Source organism: Anas acuta, chromosome 1 (genome assembly GCF_963932015.1).
Source record: "Anas acuta chromosome 1, bAnaAcu1.1, whole genome shotgun sequence".
Lineage (NCBI taxonomy): Eukaryota > Metazoa > Chordata > Aves > Anseriformes > Anatidae > Anas > Anas acuta.
The window spans coordinates 23,621,805-23,647,771 of record NC_088979.1 but is presented as its reverse complement, the minus strand read 5'-3'; the positions used below and the strand labels follow the sequence as shown (position 1 = coordinate 23,647,771).

The following is a 25,967-nucleotide window of genomic DNA, read 5'->3' as shown; positions in this document are numbered from 1 at the left end:
CATTTACAGTTTTTCAGTAAGTCTGTAGGGCATCAGAAGTCAGAAATGCCGGTATGACACACCACAGTAAATAAAACATGAGCTTCCCAAGCTCCCACAGAATTCTAATTTCACTTTTAAATGAGTATTGGAAAAATAATAAGGACTAGAAAATGGAAAAGTGAACTGCTTAAAATAATGGAAAAAGTAAAATCTTCTTCTCATTCATACTCTAGCATAAAAGATACTTCAAGATACTGGTCCTACATATGTGTATGGACCTTTCATATGTGTACACCTACATATGCGTATTTTTCCCTTTCTCTCTCTCTCTCTCTCTCTTTTTTTTTTTTTTCATTTCTTTTTTACTTTTTGTTTTTTGGGTTTGGGGTTTTTGGTGCAAGGTTCCCCCGAGTTCAGTTTTCCTTGTCCTGCCCTCTGTTTGAAAAGCAGGTGTCAGCCTACAACCAGTGTTCAACTTGTAGCTGAGGCTCTGCAGACTGTATAAAGAAGATGCTGAAAATCAGTTGCTATTTTCTCCGGAGAGGTCAGTACTGTGCTTATAGAAGAAAGTAATAAAAAACAGCATGTCTGAGGGAAATTGCTTTTCTGGTGAATTGTCCCTTGTAGATTACTAAAGCATGCATTTCCACTAATACTCTGGGAATGCTGTCAAAAGAGTTTTTCCACTGTGATGCATCTACAAATCACACTACCTAAGCTTTATAGCACAAAATGTTTGAACAGCCTTTTGAAATGAAAATATTCAGCTTTGAAGGTTTGGGGATAGGAGAGATTTTTTAACTGTCTTAGGCTGACTGACTCCATAACTCTACAGCTGTTATTGATCCCAAATTCAGCAATTTCATTTCCATTCCCTAACCTGTCTGGGAGCTAGGATAATGACTGCTGAATATTCTTGGAAATCAGTGTACCAGGTAAGGAGAGTGCAGTATTTTTCAAGAGAACAAAGTCAGATCTTAGTTTTGGAGTAAGAAAAAAACAAACAAGCCCCATATACTCTAGCCCTAAGAAAGATTCTGTCTTTATGGAAAATCTAAATTAAAAATTCTGTTCTTGGATCCAGCCTCAGAGCTGAATTTAACTGCACATCGTTTCTGTGGTTAGAGGAGCCCTGTAAGCCAAAACAACATCTGAGAATCACAGAGCCGAACTATGAAAGAGACCGTAACTAAGATACAATTTTTACACATGCTCTGAAATCTTAAAATTTGAAAGGTTCTCCTGAAATATCAGACTAAGTTGAAATAAAAAGTGAGAGCTGGATCCATGAACTGGATCCATGAACTGGATCCATGAACTAGCTAGGTGCTATCCAGGGGTACTGAAGCCTCAGTACACAGCAGTACAAGAAATGACATGGAAGGAATACAGAAATTTCATCTAAATCTAATATTGTTTACTTTTCATTAACACAGAAGTCCTCTAACAAAAGTGCCAGACTGTACATATATAAGGTGTAGAAACATACCACTGTAAACACGAAGAGTTTTCAGGAAGTTTTCTAAACGTGCACTACCACAGTGGGCAAATACATTACCACTGACTTGAAAAAGCAGCAGTACTTCTCATTTCATAAACAAGGACCTTTGGAAATATGCTTTAGCAGATCTAAGCAACTTTCATTTGAATAGGACTGACTTCAGTAACTGATCACACAACACGTCCTGGGACGATAAGCATCAGACCCCTTTCAATTGCTGTATGTTTTTATAGACCATTGCATTCTCGACTGTACCTCACTCCAGTTGGATCTCTTTGGTCACACACAGAAAGTCTAGATGAAGACTAAAAGGCATGGTATTTGCAACAAAATCCTTGCATCCATCTCCTTCAAATACTGTTCAAAATGTCAGCTAAGACACTCTATCTGGCCAATTTATCAATATGATCTTGACCACTGGTTTGGCTGGAGAACCTACCAGCTTTACCATCAGACTTACCTGAATATAGTTGTCAACAATCCCCCAGGCAAACCCACAGGGAAAGACCCCTTCTATGGGCAGGTTTTCAGGCAAAGGTGGGAAGCCATTTTTTTCTATCAATTTTTGATAGAACAAGACAGAAGATTTTGGCATCAACTTTTTGTCGTGGCTCTGGAAGTCAACATAAAACAATCCACGTCGAATGCTGTATCCCCTGTGCCATTCAAAGCCATCCAGGAGGGACCAGACTGTGTATCCAAACACATTAACTCCATCGTACCGGATAGCTGAGGAAAGAACAAAACCCAAACTCATTGCAGTGCTCATTCGTCCTGTGCTGGAACCAGCAATGTTTGTGGTATTCACATGCAAGAAAAATGCAATAGCTCAGGTAAATATCTCAATGTCTGCTTCAAAGCCCATTCAGGGAATATATTTCAGCTGCACAGAATGCTCTGGGACAGGCTCCCAGGGCATGGGTGCACTGCGGAAGGCAGTAGAGGTGCCTGGCTTGTCTTTAAACAAGCCAGATTTAGAAAAAGAAGTGGTGCAGCAGTGGTTCAAGCAGTGCTGCTGATTTGGTGTGCCAAACCTTAGCCTCAACTAGGGCAGAATACACCTAAGCTGTTTGCAGCATCTGGGCCAGTAACTGCACGGCGCTGCACTCTGCTAAGCATTGCATCTCACTCTTAAGTGTCATTAATGCAGCACTACTACGCACACAAACCAAGTCAGACTCCTTTTTCACCTTCCTCTCCACTACTAATCTATATAAAGAAAACCCTGATAACACATTTTGGGTTTTGATGAATTTTTATTACCACGGATTGTAAATAGAAGTGATAATGCTGGAAGACTGCATGCAAAGACTGACTTTTACAATTCTGTCTCCTAATATCTTTTATGGCATACTGTTTTCCAGCTTAAATATTTATAGGTTTCTAAAAATATGTATGCATTCTAGGTCAACTCATTGGCTTTTATGAATCACCACACACTTTGCAGGTTAAAATCAGGGTCTACTGTCATCTGTTAGTTAGTATTGCCAGCATTACAGTTTTATTTTGTGATTCCAAATGATACTCGCTTTTAGTTGTATTAAACACTGAGATTCAGCAAAATGTTCCTGGGCAAGGCTCAGCTTCAGGAAAACATGCAGGAAAGTGCTTATTTTAATTACATAATTAGACCCACCCTAATTCAGCAATGCATTTAAGCACATTGTTATAAGTTCTTTTGAACTTGAATTTGGCTCAGCAGACAGCTGAGTTTATCTTTATTACTCACGATCTTCTGTAAACCCAAACCGGGTACTGACTGCACATAATATTTTCCAGCCTAATAACACTAACACAGTGTATTTTGGGCAACCAGAATATCAAGACCCTCATTTCCTCGTTTTATTAATGTACCTCATTACAGTAAGCTATGAAGGACCACATGGATTCTTCATTGTAGTCCTGTTCAAATCAATTAAATTAACCGTGGTTATATAAGCTATGAATTTGGCACAGCTTCTATCACAGGTCGTGAGAAAATGTCTAAGGAAATGGAATACTTCTCCTCCTAAAGGCACCATTCTTTTATGTTTGGCACATGATGGTATTTTTCTAACCTCCGCACATACACATGATGACATCTGCCGTACCAGCAGAGTAAAAGCCGGTACAGGTCCACTTTGTTAGACAGAATTTCTCTTTGAACAGCACGTCACCCCTCCTGTAAGTCATCACACAGCACTCCCGTGCTTCCGGAGCACCTCAAAAGCTCCCCTCAAATCCTTCTTTCAAAATGTATTAGCTTTAAAGTGTCACCTATGAAAGAAACAATGTGAAAAGATTTTGGAAGTTTAGAAGTCTCAAACATAGCATCCCACAAGAATTGCATTTTACTGAAAAAAAAATACAATGAAAAGGACTGGTTTTCCTTTTTATGCATTGTCTTTCTGCCCTCTTTTTAGTGTCTGTCACTGTGCAAGCCAGGCTGACTGAAAGCTAAACTCTCCCAGCTTCTGAAACTGAGCGTCCTTGTCCATGCTACCAGCTGGAAATAATGCCTGAGTCCTCCTCAAAGGGTGCCTAGAAGTGTGCTACTGTACAGGCCAGAGCTGGGCCAGAATGGGGTTAGCAATTAAACATTGACTGTCTCCTACCACCACTTCAGCTCATGCTCTGTTCAGCTCACTAGTCTAGAAATAGCACAAGATATCATGACAGACCCATAAATTACAAACAAAGCCCTCTGCTCAGCTACTGTCCCACCATGGAGGGGTGAGTGAAGCCCAGAGCCTCTGTTTCTGTGTGGAAGCTGCCCAAGGATATACATTTTGCCTCTACACATACCTAAGAATAGCTCAATCCTGACCTGTCAGAGGCCTACCTGTCCCTGTTCTCTTTAAGACTCTGGATTCAGACCTGCTATCTCAAATTATCTCAAAATTAACACAAATAATGACCTAACCACTTGGCTAGTCAACATGGCACAGAGGAGCTCTCATGTCCTCCTGTTCTACATGCTCAGCTTTACAAAGAACAACTTTGTTGTATCAGAGAGAGAGCAGGGAAATGAATATGATCCTAGAGTCAGTGGTTGGATACCCACCCATGTGAGAAGAGAACTCCAACCAACTAGCAACTCTAATTAATATTTAACTCCTTAATATTACAGCTCTACTCACTCTATTCTACCCTCATTGTTATTTGAGGGGTGGAGATCAGTAACAGTAAATGAAAAAATGTGAATCTCAAATAAAGAGTCCTTTCCCCAAAATAAAAACAAAAACAGAAACAACACCAAAAATAAAAAATATATATCTAACCATAGACCATGTCTACAGCACAGAGTGTCAGAGTGGATGTCAACATTTCAGCCGAAATCAGGAGCAGGCTTTTGAAGCAAATCTTTTGACTGCCCCAACTTACTACACCTTGGTTCATATCACAGGATGGTCTCAGGATGCATGACCTGAGGTCCTTTGCAGTGCAATTAAACCAAAGATGGGCTTCAGGCATGCACACAGTGTGGACACTTGGCCTTCAACACCAACTGTTTTTACTCAGTGGGTTTATTCCAATAAGGCTGTACTTACTTGGCAACGTTGACATTCATGTATGCAGTTTTAATGGAACCAGTGCATGCACACAGTGTACCAGGCAGAGATACTGGCCAGATATAGGAAGCAGCAAAACCACAGCTATGTGGCCTTGGGTCTAAATAAAGCATCCTCATTTCTCCGTGCTATAACCCCAGTACCATTTGTTGCCCCATTACAGCTGGAGCAAATCAGGTAGAAACTAGTTCCTGAATCTCTACGTGATAGTGCTTTATTGCAAAGGATAGACATGTCTTAAGTCTCTGAGAGACACTGTATGTGCCTTTGTCTTGGGTCTTTTCTGTTGTACAACTTCAGACTCTCTTGTGGAATTTTCTTAACTAAATTCGTTCAAGTATTGCATAGGGAACATAGGGATAGTCACATTGGATATTTCAGATTCTAACAGGCAGAAGAGTTAGGTGCAATAATTTTCATCATAATGACGCCACAGTCCCTTCTGCAGATCTAGTCCTCTGTTTCTTCTTCCTGTAAAAAGTTTAGCCAAATGCTGGAATTCACAGGTTAATATAATGACAACACTACCGCTGCTGTTGTTGTTGCTGTTATTTACAGTAATAGGAAAGAAAATCTATAAATTGAGATTGTTCCCAGCCAGCTGTTATTAAAAGGCAGATCCATGAATGTTTGTCCAGGAATTTATAAATGGAACAGAAATATGGGTAAAAGTCATGAGGTTAAGAGCCTTTATAGACCTTCATCTGGCTTTATGCAAACTAGTAATACCGTACATGCAAGAATTAGTAACTGTTTCAACATTCCATTACTGCCATTTTGGATGCAATGTTTCATGTGTTTATTCACCTTTTAATTTATTTGTAATAATTAGGTTTCTGGAATAGCAGATGAAACAAATGTGGGACTCTTGCATCTTCATGAGTGCTGAGAATAAAACAAAAGCCATTTCTGCCTCTTGCATGCCTGACAATACCACTGTAACACAATGCTTACGTAGTTTGAACAAATAGCTATAATAATACTCTTTTTAAAACCAAAACAGCAAACTGAAGACGAGTAAATAAATTATTAAATTGTAGATTAATGAATTCAAGACACTGGAAGTGGAAATGGGAACCCCAGCAACTTATTGATGACTACTAGGATTGAAAGAATTTATTTTGCCACAACAAGATGAGAAATTAGAAAATAACTCTCAAATGATGTCATCTATTTCTTCACCCATGGCAAAAATGATAGGATAACAACTTAAATAATTTATATTATATAAACTCAAACACTCAGTTGTCCTTAAAGTCACGTAAATTCAGATTATTGTGATTGATATCCAGAACTGTATTAATGTAGTATTTATGCAAGGGCAAAACTGAGATGCAACATGAAAAGGTTTCAATTGTCCATTTAAAATATATTCTTTTACTCTTATGGTTTTTGTTTTTTGTTTTTTTTTTTTTCAGAGGAACTCTTAATGGATAGCATACACTTTTCCACATATATATTCTTAAGTTTAGTATATATGTATCCATACAACTACAAGAACTTATTAATAAATAATATACTACGTTTCCCTAAATCCATTGACAGTATAGTTCACACAGGGTTTGTACTTCCTCCCACCGAAGACAGCAGAAATTTTCCTACTGACTTCAGAGACAGCAGCACCAAGCTCACCAAATGCTATCTGCAGATACTATGGGTCTTCAAGAGCTGAAAAGAGCAAACCCAGGAAGAGATCTGGAGTGTCATTTCACAAATGCCAACATGAATGTTAAAGACCCAAATTAGATTTCAGCCTGGTTCTTTAACAAGTCTCTTTAGGCTGTTTTGCATAATGATTTTGTCAAATACATATTAATACAACCTTAATCCTACCTTTCAAAGTTTCCATAATGAACTTCTTGAGATAGTAAATATATTTGGCATCATCTCTCTTGGTGCTACCAGAAACAAACCAGCTGTTTTCCACAATGAATACTGGGGGGTTGTTATATTCACAGCTTATCCAGTAAAGGAGCTGCCTCAAGCTTATTGATTCCAACTGCTGGAATTTCATGTGAGAGTCCAAGAGCTGGAAACTCAGGGTAGCTCCAAAAGAAAGAGCAAAAAAGTCAGCTGTTCCCTTGATGTATTTCTTCTCATCTTCACTAAATTCAGGCAGCAGAGATGAGAGGTTACTCCTCATGCTCTCTGGATAGTCACCATCAATAAATATGGGCTTAGCAAACCAGCCGAGCACAAAATCAAGGGATTTTTGACATTCTTTTATATTTTTGTCAGTCATACTTTGAGGTTTTATCCAGTGGGAGCTAAGGGCAATTGACACTTTTCCTCTTTGAGTTGGACGAAAATGGTCATTGTAGAGATGCCAGACTTTAGCATGGGCCTGTTGAAAAGAAAGACTGTAATTAATGCACCCGAAGTTCCATTTTAAGTATCATAATTGGTCCCAAGTACCATCCACTGTCATACAGTGACCAGAAAAACATTGTATTTGAGGGTCCAGATTTATTCATTCATCAGCAGTAACTCCTAAGTTAACTTTTCATTAATACAATATTAGAGAAAGACAATAAATTTGTAGTTGTTTTGGCAAAACAGCACTGCAGTTTTCTATGAGATACAACTCCAGACACCAAACACACTTTTGGTAGTTAGCTAGACATCATTACTGGCTTTTATTATTAAGATTGGACATATTTCCAGTACTTACAAAAATGAAAATCAATTTAACTAAACATGTCTCAAAGGATGTTTCAATTACATGAATATTACTTTATCTGTAGATACACAGATATATGGCAGTTCCATACTACTAAGATCTCTCAAACAATGTGAAACAAACAAACCCTGAACTTGTTTCTATTTGAACCAGAACACACAGTATAGGAAAACTACCAACTTGGACTTAGAGCTGGCTGGTGAATAACAAGTTATCACTGCTCTTGAAAAACTACTCTAATAATTTGATTTAACTTGTTTTATTAAATTTTGCTGTTTATCTCTAGCATCAGATTTCAACCACTTGATTTTTGGTATAACTTTATCTGTTACTGTGAGGAGATGTTTTCTACCAAATTTCTTTCCCGTGATCTTACAGAGTGGGTTGAAACATTCTCTTGATGTTCCCTTTGAAAGCTAAATAGATTAAGTTCCTGGAGCCTTTCATTATCTTCAGGCGTAGTTTCAAGCCCTCTAACCATTCTCCTCTGCTCTCCTCTGAATCGCTTCCAATTTGTCATCATCCATCTTAAACTGCAGAAGCAGGATTGGATAATATGCCAGTGGTAGTCTTGCCAGCAGTAAAACCAGAGATAATTTAATATACTGTTTCTGCTTATGTGACCATAGCATTACACTACGAGCATATGCTCATCTAAAGTACCATGATATCTCCAGAGCCCTTCGCCATCTAAAACATATTTTTCTTTGTACCTGGCTTATCAAATTTTGACTGCTCTATGAATCAACATCTCATCTTTATGTCATCTTCACATTAGTAGAAATTGTAATGCTTTTTTCTAGGTCATTGGTAAAAAGGTAAAAAATGAGAGATCTTTCGTTAGAATAAAATCTACCTGATAACTATTCCCAGTTTACATTTGCATTCTGAGACTTATCAGTTAGTATTTGTTCATATAATTCTGTGATGACATGAACCTCTGTTCTTGCCATACAAATTCACAGGTGTGCTGAATATATGACAGATTATTAATCAAAATGTCACAGGCATTTTTTCAGTTCTCCCTGAAATAAAAGCCATATAGAAAGCCAATCTTCCAACCCATGCAGCTGGTATGTTAGCAAATTTTGTCATTAATTTATTGATAGCTGTTGTTTACAGTTTCCTTTTCATACACTCTTACCATTCAAGCTTTCAACTGCTATGATTTCCAGTTGCCAACCTTATTAGGAACATTAAACAATTAAGATTATTAATAATTTTTGACGTAGACACTGTCAATTACCCAGGAAAAATAATTCACTCTACTGTTCTTGCAGAATTTTAATTCTCACTGCTGGGAGAAAAGCAACTGGAAGTGAAGGACAACGAAAGGTAAGATCAATAATCAGGGCTCAGTTCAGTTGACCCCATACAAAAAACCTGCTGCTTTTGAGTCACCATGGGGTATATAAAACATCTGTGCAAATTTGACATTGGCTGTAAAGGAAGCTGAACCTATGCCCTTCTAAAGTGGTCACCAAAATGCAAATAACAGCCTTGGAAACTCTAAATCACAGCGCACACCTCTGCACACATACCTGATTCAAGCTCTCAGGTGCAAACTTTAACATACACGCTCAGTTATAATGAACCAACAGCTCAAATAAACATGATGCAGTCCCACCATTTGTCTATATTAAAACAATGAATTTTGATGCTAGTGAGAAACTAAATATAGCAACCTCTTCAAAGTCTCATGACAAAAATGAGAGCTGACTGGCACAGACTTAATTTTATTTTACACTGAAGCGCCATTATGCTGATGACAGAACAAAAGACATTAGGCACCATGACCAAAACTCCATACAGCCAACACCTTAAATATGATTTTAAAAATACCACTGGGAACAAATGTGTCACCACTTCCAACTCTAAGAGATGTCTGGAGAAATATTACTGATGGCAGAATTTCAAACCATTATCCTTGGAACCCAATCTGAACTTCTCACAAGGTGCCTCTGTGTCCCTGCTTCTCATCATAAACAAAGATGGGATGACAGGGGTAGCTTTTATGTTTTGGCTTTTTTTTTTTTTTTTGTCTAGTTGTGGCATTCAGAGGGAATCCTGAGTACAGAGTCCAAAATCTAGCTTTCCCTTCAGTTTGTGCAGCCACGTTGAGGTTACTGTTGTAACCAAACATACCTGGATTAATGCTATAGTAGAAATGTCTATTCCCATACTACGAGTATCAGCTGGCTTTACAGGTATGTCCTAGACATATTGTAGTTCCTTTCAGATCACATACACTTTTTTCCTCAATAAATGCCATACATTCTTCCTCTGTTGGACCTGACTTATCTCCAGGCTTCCTGTCTCATATGTTAAGATAACCCCAAGCACACTCTCAGACACTAAATTTCATCTGCCATCCACACTTACAAGTATGCTGCCCACTCATGTAGCACCTCAAGGATTACGTAGGACTTTCCCCATAACTCCTGGCTTTCCCCACTCCTATCCATGGAGAGAGATCTCCCAGCATTTTAGCATCCTTGATTCTACCATGAAGCAAGAAGGAAGGGAATCCCGTGGGTTAGCCCTTTCCACAGATGAGGTCCCATTTACTATCTTGTAGGAATGAAAAAATATAAAAGGTAAAAATGTGAGATTATGTCATTAATATTTATTTTCTAAGCTGATCATCTATCTCTATAGAAAACGAGAAGACTGGCGTCTAAAATATGCTGGATGAGTCATTCTTTGGGAGTCCATCTTTCTCCACTGATGACAGACAAAACCTGCTATTTAGTTATACAGGACTTCTACAGACAGCTGAAAGCAGCTGAGCAGCCCACTCAAATGTCTTTGCCTCCTGGAGTGTGCATGAAGTTAAAGTGGAATTATACTAACTCCATAATAAACCAGCTAAGCATAGAATATAGTGTTTTATAGTACAGAGGCTCGATGGACAAGCATGAATGGATTAATTCAAACATACATAGAAATAAACCTGGAATAAGTAAGTGACAGACCCGAGTCTCTATAGACATCTGGGAAAGGATCAGTTTTCCTAAAATTAGGTGTCTGATGCAGTTTTAGAGACTTCAGAATATTTCAGCCTTTAACTGCAGTTTCAGAACACTCTGAGTCTCCCATAAATCCTAAGCTGCAACTGCTAGACCCACAGAAATTCTTGGAATACTATAGGATGTGCTGAATGATAATTTGCATATACACCTATCTTCAGGCAAATGAATCACACTGCTCGGGTGGATTCAGTTTGAGCTGAAGCCACTTTATATTCTCCTGCCCACATGTAAGCTAGATGCCCAGGCACCCACTGTAGATAATAGAGATCTCGGGCTCCACTCAGTTGCCTGAACAAAGACGTCTAATTGCCACTCCAGAATGATGGTGGTTCCATGTAGATGTCCTAAATAGCCTTCGAAATCTCACGCGGCACTACCTATACTGTGCTAATCAAATCCACTCAAACCAGTCTACTTTGTGAAGTCAACCGAGTGATTCACTGGTGCAGTACAGCAGCCACACCACGGAACTCGGCAGGATCACTGTAACTGTAACTGTAGTGATTGTGGGTGGGACTTAAATAGGTGCCCGGACTCTTTTGAGGTGTCATACCTGAACTTGAAGACCGTGCTTTTCTGGAGCAGCAACTGGAGGCCAGGCAGCATGTCCTAGAGCAGTTCAAATGACACTATATGCCTTTGCTGGGACAACTGAAACTTCCTAGATGTCTACTAACTGTATTCAGAGTTTCATGTCCCAGATCGTATGCAGAGAAAAGAACCAGAAAACAGCCTATAATCAATTCCTTTATATGTATCTGAAATCATACCTCCTCATCTCAGTGACTATGACAGGCTTTGAGTTCACAGCTGACTAGGATTTAGACCATGGCAATCCACACTTCAGTACTTTCACTGACACATAGCATGTTGACTCCTTGTCCCTGTTTTTGCAGGCTTCTGAGGGCTCTTACATTGTTCCTTGTTAGCTCAGGCAGATGTGTGGTGCTGACAGATCACCTGGCTTGACTGGAAAACCTTACCAAAAAAGGCTGAATTTTGGTAGTCTTGTCATTATTACTTGCTTTCAGATAGTAGCACGTGTTGCTAGATACCAAACTTTTGACTGACACCTTTTTGGGGGGTACTACCTTACATTCTTCTGAATCTTTTGAGACTTGAGACAAGCTGGTATTGGGAAAGTTGCCCGTTAGTACAGGGACTCCTTGTGCTTACTACTGTATATTCTTCAGTAACACACTGTCAAGTAAGCTTTTAAGTGCTTACTTTACCCTTTAAGTGCTTACATCACTTAAAAAAATACTAATTTTTCTATAACCATGAAAATGGAAAAATGTCTCAAGATGTAGCTTGTCCTTAGCTAAGCCCACCCATATTTCTGAATTTTGCTCATGTTTCAGGGTCTGGCATAGACCTGCTTTCAAGTTGATGCATTCTTCTTCCCACCACTCTCCCACACAATATACCTATTTGAACCACTCTACCTATAATCAACCTTTGAAACTTATTGGTCATGTTTTATCAGCCTTATAGTGATCCCAGTGTGAGTCAGTCAATAATGCATGAGTCCAGCCTTGGTGAAGCATCAAACACATTTCCAAGGCAGAAAAGCCTCTTGTATTGCATGGGCTAGTCTACATAGCCCAGCTTCCTGCAGTGATAAAAGAAATAATTCAACACAGGCAAACAGTCTTCACAATCATCTGACATAGTCATATCCTACTCTATTTCAGAACGGAGCTACACAGTCCAAGAATTACCAGGCGAAGTCAGTTTAGTGATATACAGACAGCTTTGTTTGCCTGACTACTCTAAATTCCTGCCCAAGATCACTAAGGCTTTCCTGAGGCTGGCATTGATATGTAACATTCTGCAAGTTATCAGTGCTTATGTCTATCATGATGCATAAGCTTCACAACAGCAAATCAAGAATTATAATTGGGAATATCATGACTCAATCATGATTCAAAAATTTGTGTTCATTCCTCTAGAATAAGTTGTCTCAATTTTTACTTGTGTCTTCTGAACCAATAATAATACCATTCATTTCACAAATAAACTGCACAAATAACCTGCTCTCCATGCTCGGATGAACTATCTATATTAACTCTCTATTTGCATTTTAATGAAGCTGCTTAGGAAAGTGTTACTGAAACACATTTAGCAATACAAAGTGAAGAGTTAATTGGAAAAGATGTGCAAAGGATTTTTGATTACTAGAAACCAGGACGATGTATCTCCAACAAAAATGTCATTATTCAGTCTTACATCAAAAGCCCTTCTGAAATGAGTATAATTATTGGAATGGCATGGGAAACTAGTGCATCATTAGTCAGAATGTGCCTAGTACCAAGAAGAAGAAAAATGCAATGACTTTTTTTCTCTGTATCATCAAAAGTAAGTATTTTAATCAAAAGCTACAACAAAGGATGTCATATTTCATGTCATGTTTCACCCTTAGATCCAAAATCAAGTAGGCTTTATCCATACAGTCCAGGGCAAACATTCTTTTTCACAAGAAAGTGATAATCTTAACACTGAGTAACAGATAAAGAAAATTAGAAATTGCTTAAGATTTTCCCCATATTCAGAAGCTGGCAAGACAAAATCATCATGTATAAAGCACAAGATTTTGCTATAGATAATATGCTAGTCATGTAATAACTTGTTTTTTTTCACTCTTATTTTTCATAAGTACAGATTATTCTGTTCCTTTTTAGAATATATGAGCCAACACATGACTGGTCCAAAAAATTTGGTATTTATGACCAACCTCAACAACCTAAGACCAGAAGACAAATGTACATAGAATGCTAAGTGAACATTTTTCAGTCTATAAATACTTAATGTACAGTTTGCTACAAATTTACCTTTAAGTGTTGATAACAGACCTGAACTACATTCTTTTGTTCCAATTCCTTTTTTAGTGTTATTTAGTCACAGTTTTTCCCACTGTGCTGGTCACCATAACATGCTAGTGCCTCACAAGCATGACTGAATTTATGCCTGCCATATGTAAGGCAGGAAGCAATACTGCTCCTACATGTATTTTAAGAATAGGGAGCAGAGATATTACGACATGTGTAGACAAAGAAAAATTAATCCAGGTACCTTAACTTCTACAGCAGTGTATTCACTCCAGAACAATGCCTCTGCTTGATAAGATATTCAACTCTACAGAAAACAAACAAACAAACAAACAAACAATCAAACAACAAAAAAAAACCACCAAAGATGGCATTAAATACTTGTCTGAGGACACAGCAGTTAAAACACCATTTCTTCCCATCACAAGCAAAATGGAGGAGCTTTGCTGGACTGGTCAAACCTGCCCTGCAAATCCCGCTATCTCCATCAGAGGCTTATCAAACTCAACCATACACCTTTTGGGGGAGAATTCATCTCACTTAATTTTTGTCATCGCCTGCATCTGCACAATTCACACAAATGGCAAAGGAGAAAACTTCTAGGACACAATTCACTCAAGTAATTTTTAATCCCCATTTGAGAGTGAGATGAACAGCCTGCATTTCCCTTCACTCATCACACAGGGAGGCTGGCACCACTCGCTGGAGCTAACACTGTCTGAATAAACTGAAGCACCCAGAGATGAGTGAGCTGGGAAAGCAGCTAGAAGTCCCATGAGACTTAACAGTCTCTGAAAATATAAAGGTCATCTGGAAAAGAATTAAACAGCATCTGACTTTGAGAAGCAATGGGAGACAAGATAAAAATAGCTTTATTTCTGACAACAAATGCTTCTGAGACACTTGATGTGTTTAATCATTTTCCGGTACCTCTGACAGAAAAGATTAATTACGGAACTGCACAAAAATAGTTCAAGGAATGTTGTGACCCATGTGCATATTAAAGATAGGAGAGTCTTAAGCAGAGTACAAAAAGAAGATAAAAGTACATAGCAGTTTGTGTGATTTAAAGCTAAGAGTCAATCTTGCAGTACTGAAAGGAGCTAAATTAGTCCCTGATAAAAGACTTGATTCCGATTGGAATCTGGGACACAATACTCAGGCAGTATTTAGGGAAAGACCAAGATACAATCATTGTTATCAAAATTGTTTTGGGTGTACTAAAGCTATGTAAACATACAAAAGCTCCAGAAAAGAGACTGACATGCAAAGCCATCTACCAGGGCGCGAACCTCTTGAGGACAAGGCCATGTTCCAATGCTGCTGACATACTCACGTACACAAAATACCACCAAAAAAAAAAAAAGATGTGAGGGAAAAAGACAGGGAGAACTCATCTGTAATCCACCAAGGCAAGCACACAAAATGGAACATGCTGCTGTCAACAACACAAATGAGGATAATAAAACAATTTTGCAAGAGTTGATAATCTTCAGAAATATATGCAGAACAAAAAGGATGAAAAAAGAGCCATGAGTTTGGTAAAGGGAACTTAATACATTATAACCTCAAGCAAAAGGAACATTAAAGGATTTTAAGTCACATTCTGGTTGGAAAGAAAGTAACATGGTACTACCAGTAAGCACAAAAGTTACGCATATAAAACTCAGATAAAACTGACATATGATATATACAAAATAAAGATCTAAAATACAGAAAACTGACAAAACAATGCCCAGTCAGAGGACTGAAATTAAGCAGATGCCAAAAAGCAAGTGGAAATGAGAGAATTGGTAATGGTACTGGCTAGGGGAAGGCATCATTCCAGGTTCAAACCTTTGGTCGCATCAAGGTTTGCACAAAGTGGCTGGAGAAGGAAGCTCTCTCTGACTACAGAACAGCTCTTCAGATGCTGAAAGCATTCAGAACTCAGAACTTCCCCCTGTGCTATGGCATAAGCTGAGAGAGAAGATAGATAAACTAGTTGCTCTGCAAGTCATACAGTGAGGGGAGCAACCACGGTAACATATGCACTCTTAATTACATTAGTTGGGGAAAAAACAAACAAACAAAAAACCAACCAAACAAACAAACAATTTTTGGCAATATGCAGACTCAAAGAACTAAATAAATATTATAAAAGGCAACTTTTTTCAATACCTTTATGGGGAGAAATTCTGGAAGAGGTGACTAATACAGCCATCTGTGCATATTCATCCCCTCAAAATGCCATTTGGAAATGCTCGTTCTACACACTGCCGAACTATGTTTGTTATCCCAAATGTATTTCTGATGGTTCAGTGGGTACACAGACAGTAGTCTGATCTAGGGTAACAAATGTAGACACGCATGGACAGAATTGCTTTAGAGACTCTCAGGGAAGTGGGCAAAAGCTAAACACAGAAAAAAGGACAATTCTGTATAATTAAAACTGTGTGTTATGAAGAAAAAATACATTAACAAGATACAGAGGTAAAAACAAATAGGACTAAAGCCCATCATCAGTACATGTCCTAGACAGACAAGAAAATCACAAAATGGTATTTCTGCCTGCTGGGCTTAATCTGTGTGAACCAACCACCCATATTAGAAAAATGTTGAAGACAATCTATAATTTTGTGTGGAAATGATAGAATAAAGAACCCAGTTTACTCATTACCCTAAAGAACCCAGATTACTCATTACCCTTATCCCAGGTGCATTTAAAGCACTCTGAGTAGAAGCACTGTGCTCTGGTGTGAATGATTAACTTAAAATCTTATCCTGGGTACGGCAGTGGATTCAAAATAAATTGGCCCTACCAAAGTATGTAACCACTCCTGGAAATGCACTGAAACATTTGTGTGCAACTCAATGCTAAGAGTTTCCCAGGAAGACAGCAGGAAATCTTTGTCATGCCATTTTCACATGAGCATCAAATGATACTGTATTTGACAAATCCATGTTTGTAGAGTTGGGAAGGGCTGACAGAAAGACAGGCAGAAATTATTCCTGAGGTGCATTCATGTGCTGCCCTAAAAGCCCCAGACTTTCTTCAGCCATTTAGAGATGAATGGGTAGACAATTTTCCCCAGCTTTGGTCCCAAAAGAAATCAGATTGCAGGAGTATTCATGCCAAAGTGTTTATGGATCCTGACCATCAGCCACAGAGGAAGTAAAAATATCCTCAAACCACAGAGCCACAGAGAAAATCTTATTGGAGTGAGGAATAATTTCACAAAGATTGTGCATTATTCCGATCTGGCCTACCAAAAAGCAGAAAAGCAGACAACAGAAATTACTGGTTTACTGTTTTTGAGCTTTTTTTTTTTTTTTTTTTTTTTTTTGAGTATAAACCACACCTGTTGTACCAAAAATGATAGAAACTGGAGTAGCCGATTTAGCATATGCCGTCTTTGTGATCTTGCTATCAGGCGAAGACTGGAGAGAATTTCCCCCTACCATTCACAGGGCACCAGTACTGCTTCACATGCATCTACTGTCCAAAGATTTCACCATGCTCCATCTCTTTGCAATATTCATATCATCCAAACATGGGAAAAATTACAAGAGGTTGATCAAATACAGATAATTTCATGAACAGCTGATGCATTAACATGCAGCCAGAGGTGAAAGAGTTAACTAAACAAGCTTAAGTCATAACCTTGGGAGCACCATCTAAGTGGATTGATGAACAGACCAAGGGGTACAAGATGAGTGAAGTATTTAGGAGTAGACTCATCACCTTACCACCAGTGAGCAAAGTTAATAGGAAGCTTCATGCTCTACAATTCTGCAGGAGCTCAGACCTCTACTGGGTTTGTTTATTTTTAACTCTAGGATTTTATATCCATGTTTGCAGACATGACGAAGCCTTTATCTAAGTTATTAAAGAAGCTGCAGCAATGGGAATGGAGATCAGAACAAAATATGACTTCTTCAGCATTAAAAAAAGGCCAGCACAGGTAGTCACATTGGGAATGCTGATCCAGCATGGCCACATTATCTGCACTTCATAGAACTGTAGAATCATTAAGGTTGGAAAAGGCCTTCAAGATCACCTGGTCCAACCATCACCATACTACCAGTGTCACCCACTAAACCATGTCCCTAAGCACCATGTCCAACCTTTCTTTAAACACTCCAAGACGGTGACACCACCACCTCCCTGGGCAACCCATTTCAATGCCTGACTGCTCTTTCCAAGAAGAAATGTCTCCTAATTTCCAACCTAAACCTCCCATGGCACAACTTGAGGCCACTCCTTGTTGTATTGCTAGTTATCTGTGAGACGACGCCAACTCTTCCAGCAAGGGCAGAGGCCTTTGTCACCACAAAAACAAGGAGAGGCAGTCAGCTTGTTCTGTATGAAAAGGAGCATGAGACGGTCCTAGGAGACTTAGCACTAATGTAATGGGATGATCCAGAAATCACTGAGTGGGTGAAAGGTGTAATTGCCAAACTCAGCATATTTAACAATCCATAGTGTGAGCTCAGCAGAAGAATGAGCTACAATAGGTGGTCCCCACGGCATACCATGGGGATCTCATCCAATTTGTTCATAAGAAAAGTCACTTTGATGAGGCTAGAACAACAGAAGGTAGTCTCCTCTGGGAGGAGACATGAAATAATGTATACAGAATTATTTAATGTGTATGATAGTAAATATTTCTACCACACAAGTTAGACCTCCTCCCTCTTCAGCACCCAAAGATAACAGCTCCATGGTTGCACATATAAATTGATGGCTACTTTATCAATCTCACAACAAAACAGTAACTGGGTACATCATCATGGGGTAATGACAATCACAGGAAGGAGGCCACTACAACAGTGGTAGTTTGACTGGATTCTACCCACCAAATGGCATCAGAAGACATTTCTGAGGTCCTGGATGAATGTGCTGGGGTTATCTTTTCCCATTGCAAATTCTTCTGTGAGGAACAACAGCCACTGGGCAGTACAGCGAAGAAGGAATTAGAAGATGTCCCCAGTGGGTCACAGGAAAGTGTTTAGCCCTATGCAGTTGGTACAGGAATTATAAATTTAAACAATGTATGTACAACCGATGTCTTACAAGCTGTGGCAGATCATACACTGCAGCAGTTCTAAATGAACGAGGATCAAACAAATTAATGACAGTCACGAGGGAAGCAACATTGTTTAGTGACAGCAAAAACCTCAAGTTGTCAGATAGACAATGGCATGTAACAAGACGCTGGTGTTTGCACACAGGGTAAACCTGAACATCATTAAGCATGGTCAAAACAAAATTAGTGGATCAGAGCTCTGTGCTATAATACAAACAAACTCAACCCAAAACAAAGGAGACTTACTTGAATTGTGATCTCTACAAAGATTATTTTTTAAAATAAACATTTGGGTTGTTCATGTTCAAATCCAGCTTAGTCACTGATGACATGATAACCTGAGCTATAACCTTGGCGATTAGATTTAGTCATTCTGAGATTAGAGCTGTGCATCAGTGACAATGGGCTACAGAGTAAGACAGAAAAGTCCAATCAACCCTCTAGATGGATGCACAAAGATCATCAGGATAAGCACTGTGTGTGTGATGGTACCAGTTTTCAATCTTCAGACAACTATTTAGATTATAATTTGACCAGATGTGAATACAGAATTATTCCTTCTTTTTCTAATCAATCTGAAACTGTTTACGTGAGATCCAGCTGTGTTTGTATGCATGCCCAATACACAGCAATCAATATAAACTACCTCATTGTGTATAACCTGCCTGAAATGTTGTGTTTTGTGTGCATTTAACAGAACTGATTGAATGGTGTGATTTCAATTATACAGCACTTTTACAAGCTGCAAAAATCACTGAAACTGTATACAACATTAACTTTAATCCAGTAACTTTTGGAGTAGCTTTTGCGTGATTGTGCAGATAATAAAGCATTCTCTAACATCTGAAGTCCAGTCCATTGTAAAACAAGCCACAAAAGCAATGATTGCAGTGCACTGCAAAAACAAATTACTCACGTAACAACTGCAACAGGGAAGGCAGAGTGTCATTCTTGATGGGAATCCCTCTTGTGTGGTCCCCTTCAGCTGCAGGAATTTTGAACTTGGCTCTACAGGCTGTGGCTGTAATTCTACCTATGTTTTTTATACTTCATAATTTGTAAAACGTGGAAGAATAATGTAAAGTGCTGAGTAATTTGAGGAACAGCTATACCCTGGAAGAAAGAACTGTGGACTCGTCAGTCCACAAACCTGTGGGAATCTTGTGCTTTTTGGACTGGAGGCTGGGCAGAGGACAGCTGGAGGCTAGGCAGGATACACCAGGTTTCTCAAATGGCACATGCTTGTCTATTTGTGCAACTTTATTATCCCTAGCAGTTTCTAAAAAGATAGCCTTGGGATCATAGGAATTTATGACTGAGGACATATGCTGTGGAAGATTGTATGTTTTAGGACCTAAGCTAGGCTTTTTCACCCTGCAAGTCTTGATGCCTCACTTGTTTGCCTGTCTTTGCAACAATACATAAGGCTAAATGAAAAATTGTAATTAATACACTGACTACTACTAGACATAATTCTTCCTAATGTTATTGCTTCCACAATGTTTGGCTACAAAAGGAAGATCTGTGAAACTGGAAGAATTAAAACCGGTTACTCAGCAAAGGTACGTCTCATCAGCAGGGATACAGTTACTGGAGGAGGCAGACTTTGGTCAGGCACCTTCATTACATGAATCTGCACACTCCTTGGCAGCCACCCAGAAGATGAAGTACAGCTGTTCAAATCAGAACCCAAAAGAGGAGAGAAAAATTCCAGAGCAAGGAAATATAAGAAAATTAGACTCTATTGGAGCAAGAGAAACTCTTGGGGTACACCATTTTTAAAGACTCAAGCAACAGATTTATGACTTCAGTAAGAGATGGAGGAACAAAATGGGACATCCAATTGCAGGTGGTGAAGGGAGGGCAGAATTTGAATTTTTGAATTTCTTAAAGAGCGGGGATAATTTATTGTATTTACCCAAGTTCTTCTACAAGCTTTCGGCTATACTGCAGTCACAGATTAAACTGGATTCAATTTATATCTCCTCTGATTTGGGAAACACATTTAGAACCTCATCCAAAGCCTGCTGAAACCATGAAAATATACTTTTGAGATATGAATAAGTCTCTTTATGTCTGTTTCTAAATGCGTGTTTAATGGCAGATATAAAATTTCTCTGCTACAGAGATGAGTGTTAACCCAAAAGCGTACAAATGAAAGTTTTCCTGCTTTATTCTTGCAGTCTGCAAACATAATAAAAACACCATTAAAGCTAAAAGGTGGAATCTTACATGGCAGAAAACTGCAACAAATAAGAAGCATTTAAAAGAGGATATGTAATTCTTATGTTATAAACATAATGTCCATATTGTTGATTATCTGTAGAAATTAAGCCAGGTTATACTTGTTTGTACATAAGGATTTTAACAAGTTTGGCTGGCATAATATCGAATACTTTAACATAGTTTTTGGGAAGCTAAATGTTAGAAGAAGTGATATAAAAATACCAGCTACAGTTGTTTCATTTTTAAAGTATATCCTATATTTTTATATGATGCAATATAAAATGGGGGGAAGGGTTGTCACATCAATGTACTGCAATCTCATGCTTAGTGATCCACAACAGAAATCACAGTAAAAGTTGACCTAAAGAGTTTTTATCCAATTTTATGGGGAAAAAAAAAAAGGGAGGGGGGATGAGGGGGGAAGGAAGGGAGAAAGAAAAAGAAAAAAAAAGAAGATGGAAAACAGCAAAAGAGAAGGGGGATTGTTGTCAGGGCAATAATTTGGTCTAAGTCAAAGAAAAGGCCACATCTTGGTTTAATACACATAGTTGCAAAAGCTAATTAACTACTACTCTTCTTTCGGCAGTTCTTGTTTCATCTTCTGTGCTCTCACCACCACAGTAAACACTACCATTTAAATATCACCTGTCTTAAAGGAGGGCAATTCAAAGTAGAGTTTGGAGACATGCCTCGTTTCTAAGTAATTGACCAAAGAGCTCTACAGGTATAGCAAAACCTTTTGACAGATTTCCATGAAGACATCCATCAAAACTCTCTCAGAGCCGCATAGGTGCCTGTAAACTAGCTAAGTGTCTGTCACAGTCCCACTCGAGACAACAGACATCTCAGCCTTAACTAGTGGAGGAGAGGAACAGCAAGAAATCCAGTGACTGAATTGTTTTTAAACACTGCCTTTGTTTTTTTTGACCTGTACAAGCTCATGCAAGCAGCCAGATGTCTTACATATATTCCAGGCTTGTTAGATAGAAAAGGAGAGTGTCCTTTTAGGCACCTTAAGTGCCTAATATAATAATAATATGTAGCTGGTTAATTTCCAGCCATAGCGCCTACATCTACTTTAGCAACAGAACATTAGAGCCAAATAATTGGTGCTGAGGACTCAATTATCTTCAACACCCCATGGACCAGAAGCTGATCAGCAGCTGGAGGACACTGAAAAGGAGGACACTGTGACCCTGAAAAGCAGTTTCCAGATTACCTTCATCCAAGAACAATCCAGTACAAGAACTCCAAAACCACTTCAGGCTACAAACTGCATTACAGCAAATGGAGAAGATCAGGAGATTCAAGCTGCACACACACTCCTGTCTAGATGCATGCTTAAACAGCCTAATGCTACAAAAGCATGAAACCTTTTGTATATTTAATCAAAATCCAATACAAAAATATTTCATTCTGAGAGACTTCAGACAGTGTATAAGTTAGTGACAGAAAAAAAAAAATTAACAGAAGATATACTAAATCAGGATGATGCTTTAGATATTTAAAAATTCACAGATTGCACAGCTTACATGAAACCTTGGTTCAATCCCCTTAGTTACATGAAGGAGAGAAGCTCATACTTCAGTAACCAGCTAGTTGTCTGAACACCAATGGAAAGCAAACTGAATCTGGGTCTAAAGAGCTTGAAAAGCCAGGTGTTTTGTGGAGATGAAGGAAGGAAGGCAGGGAGGGAGGAAGAAAGGAAGGAAGGAAATAGAAGAGATTCCTGTTCCTTGCATTAACTGAATTTTGCTTTTCACTGGAAGCTTTCTTACACATGAATGTATGGTTGTATTGAAGAGCTAAGATACTCTGCAAGAGACATGTATACACATTTTTATTGTCTTACTGGGAGGAAAGAGCACCTCTGCAGAAATGAGCACTTTGAGGAAAAATAAGGCTCCATCTCTGGCAATCAAAAACCACTTTGTTCATACCAGTAGGATGCAAGAAAGCAGAGATGTTGGGAAGAAATACTGAAAAAGAAGTAGGGATTTAATTACATACTCTGAAGAATAAAATAATTGAAGGATATCAGGATATGATTTATAATCAAATGCACTAGATGCATTAGGTGCTTACTACAAATGAGCCACTGGGCACCCAGAATATAAAGACAATGGTTGGACTTTGATGATCTTAAAGGTCTTTTCCAACCAAAATGATTCAGTGATAACAGGGATGCTCTGCTGTCATACTACTTGCCCACCCAAGCTCTTCTCCAACAGCAGCAGCAGGACATGGTACCACCTTAAGAGAGCAAGTGAACCTGGTCACCTTCTGAGATCTAGCCTCCTACTTCCCAGGCATCCACACTGTCCTGGTTGGGATGTCAGGAGGTACATTCCTGCCTGCTAAAGGATTTTGGTATCTGCTTATGGGCCCACGCTTCACATATTTCTCTACTCCCTTTTTGAGTTTGCTGGTATAACCTGTTCCCACAATACTTTCCAGAAGTTCATGACGTGCTGTGTAAAAAGGACTGACCTGTTTGCTCCAGGTTCCTTTTACTCTCCATGGAAAGAATCAGGAAATATCTGGTTGCAATTTATCTTACCTTAACGTGCATGCTAAAATTGATCGGAAGGGCCGTGCCCTAAAATTATCTCCAGAGTATAAATGAGGCATAAGGTAACTAGCTCAGATGTAAATGTGTGCAATGCAACATCTAAAGTGAAGTGAGACAAACCACACCCTGTAAGTCTTTAACTGGTCTTTTCCAATTTAAAATATATAATTTAGCACACTTTAATTAAATATATTTAATATGTATATAAAATAAGAGAAGTTTATTGCTAGTCTGAGAGTGATGCCTACATATCCTTCCTGTTGGGATGACTGCTGCAGGGAAAAAAAAAAATGGGAAAGAAGGCAGAGTCCTGATTTCAAAGCACAAGTTTGATTTACTGTAGTTAGTCCTGGTAATTCTGCATCTCCCTAGGTTCCTTCATGATGATGGTTAATCAGTTGCTGCATGTTCACTGTGGACACAACAAAGGATTTCACATAAAAGCATAAAACATTCTGAGCAAGGCACTGGAAAAGTTTTGTTAAATGATACAGTATTCCAGAAGAATGTGATGAGTCATTTTACTGTGAAAGAAGAATTCTGACTTCTGAGAATTTTCACAGAAACACAAAAAATGCTTTACTGAAAAGTTATTACCACCTTTTTGATCCTGTGCCTACTGTCTGCAAGGGTTTAGAAAATCAGAATTATAAGATTAAGAAGAACCTCAAGGGCAGCAAGTTCATCCCCCCTGCTGCCATGGGCATATCGATGACACAAAACACCCACTTCTAACTCCATCCAGGCTCACTTTGACATCATCTAGGTATTTTGTTCATACTCTCCTCTCTGGAAGACTGCTGCAGAGTTACATTTCACAAAGGGTTACCCATTTTTTTTCAGTTTTCGGGTTAAATTTATTCATGTTCAGTCTAAACACTTCGGTTCTTGCACCAAAACTCTTCTTTGCCTTAGACAGTTATTTTTCTTCACTTGTTTCAACCATTGATCTATTTATAGAGAGCAAGTATATCCTCTCCCAGGGTTCTTGCTCAGGTAAATAAGCCATGTTCTGGTAAGATAATTCCTCATCTCTGCTGGAAACATCACCTGATACAGACTAGAAACAAATGTGTCTTTGTCACAGCTGGATTATATTGGCATCTTATGGTCATGCTGTGATCAGCAAGTTCTCATCTTACAGAAAATTTCTTATGAGCCTTTCTGTTCATCTGTTTATTATCCTGGTGATCCTTTGCACTTGGCAGTGTTTCCTGAAGTTTAGCTCATGCTTTAATTAGTGCAATCCTCCTCTGTGCCAAAGCATGGGAGTTAAAAAACATTAAAAACTTCAGCAAGGAACTGCCCTTGAGCCTGATGCTTCTACTTTCAGTGCCACCTATTGTGATATCCTCTTTAGCAATTTCTTAGTTATTGCTATAAATTCCCATCCCCCTGATCTCAACAGTAATTCTCCACATGGCACTATTTCAACTGTCTTACTGAAATACAGATTAGGCTTATCTTATTTTCTTTCTCTAGATAAACAGTTATCACAGAAAGCTATCAGATGTGTCTGGCTTGACTTTGATGTCGTAAGTTCACAGTGTTTTGGGTCCATTGCACCTGTAGTTATTTCCATTCATCCAAGCCTCATCCTCATTAACCTTCCTGTCTACGAAACCAAGTGCTCAATGTGATCTTGACAGATCAGACAAAAAGCACTAATTGGTTTTGAAGTAGATTTTTTTAATTCCCCACTACCTGATGGCTGTATGTCTTCCTGTCCTAATTTTCCTAATGTGAAGAACCACAGGATAAGGCAACTCAACATCCATGAGGTCTTGTGTGGAAAACCACAGCCATTTGCTTGCTCCAGCTTTACAAGACCAAGGAGGTGCTGCTGACTGCCCTCGCAGGGGGAACTGTATCGCCATCCATCAGACGCTTCCCTGTGTCAGAAGACTCAGCTGAGTGCTCAGGAAAAACAGAGGAGAGCATGAGATACTGGATTTCCCCACAGATCTGCAGCAGACACCAGATGCCTGAAATACGTGAGGCTCAGGCAAAATGTGCATACAATCCAGATCATATGGCAGAGTTCACCATCTGAGAAGTCACAGGAGCACAAAGTACTTCCACCCAATTTTTGTACTGGCCCTCCAGTACTCACCTCCTCTCTCATCCATCCCCCCTCCCCTCACCTTCATTAGACTAAGTGTGAAAGTCTATCTATGAAAAAAAAATGTGATTGAGTTTCTCACCATGGATTGTCTATACCCTATAGACAAAGATTGGAAAATTAATCTTTTTTATTATTATTATTATTATTATTAGGATGAGATTCGCCGTGCTCACTTCTCTCCATTACCTGTAAATTAACCCTAGAATGGTGAGCTCAAACATGGATGTCTCTGCTGAAAACCTCTAAAATTAGCTCAAATGTGATTGCTTTCCCTTGTGTCTGTCCCCCAGCCTGCAAGGGAGAGGTGTCTACCCAGCCATCTCCAGCCCTGACACAGCACTGCTGTATGACTCTCAAGCTCTTGACCCACCACTTCAAATTAAGCAGCTCTATGCCAAAGT

The 25,967-nt window shown here is 38.9% G+C and overlaps 1 protein-coding gene across 1 annotated transcript in view; it reads right to left on the bottom strand.

Annotated features, from left to right (window-relative positions):
• The window catches only part of KL (klotho), a 49,431-nt gene that overhangs the window by 9,033 nt on the left and 14,431 nt on the right, over positions 1–25,967 (bottom strand). The window contains exons 2-3 of the mRNA XM_068672937.1: positions 6,868–7,378; positions 1,944–2,212 (exon numbers count right to left, since the gene is read on the bottom strand). Of these exons, the coding sequence (XP_068529038.1) occupies positions 1,944–2,212; positions 6,868–7,378 (780 nt within the window). The remainder of the gene's footprint in view (positions 1–1,943; positions 2,213–6,867; positions 7,379–25,967) is intronic.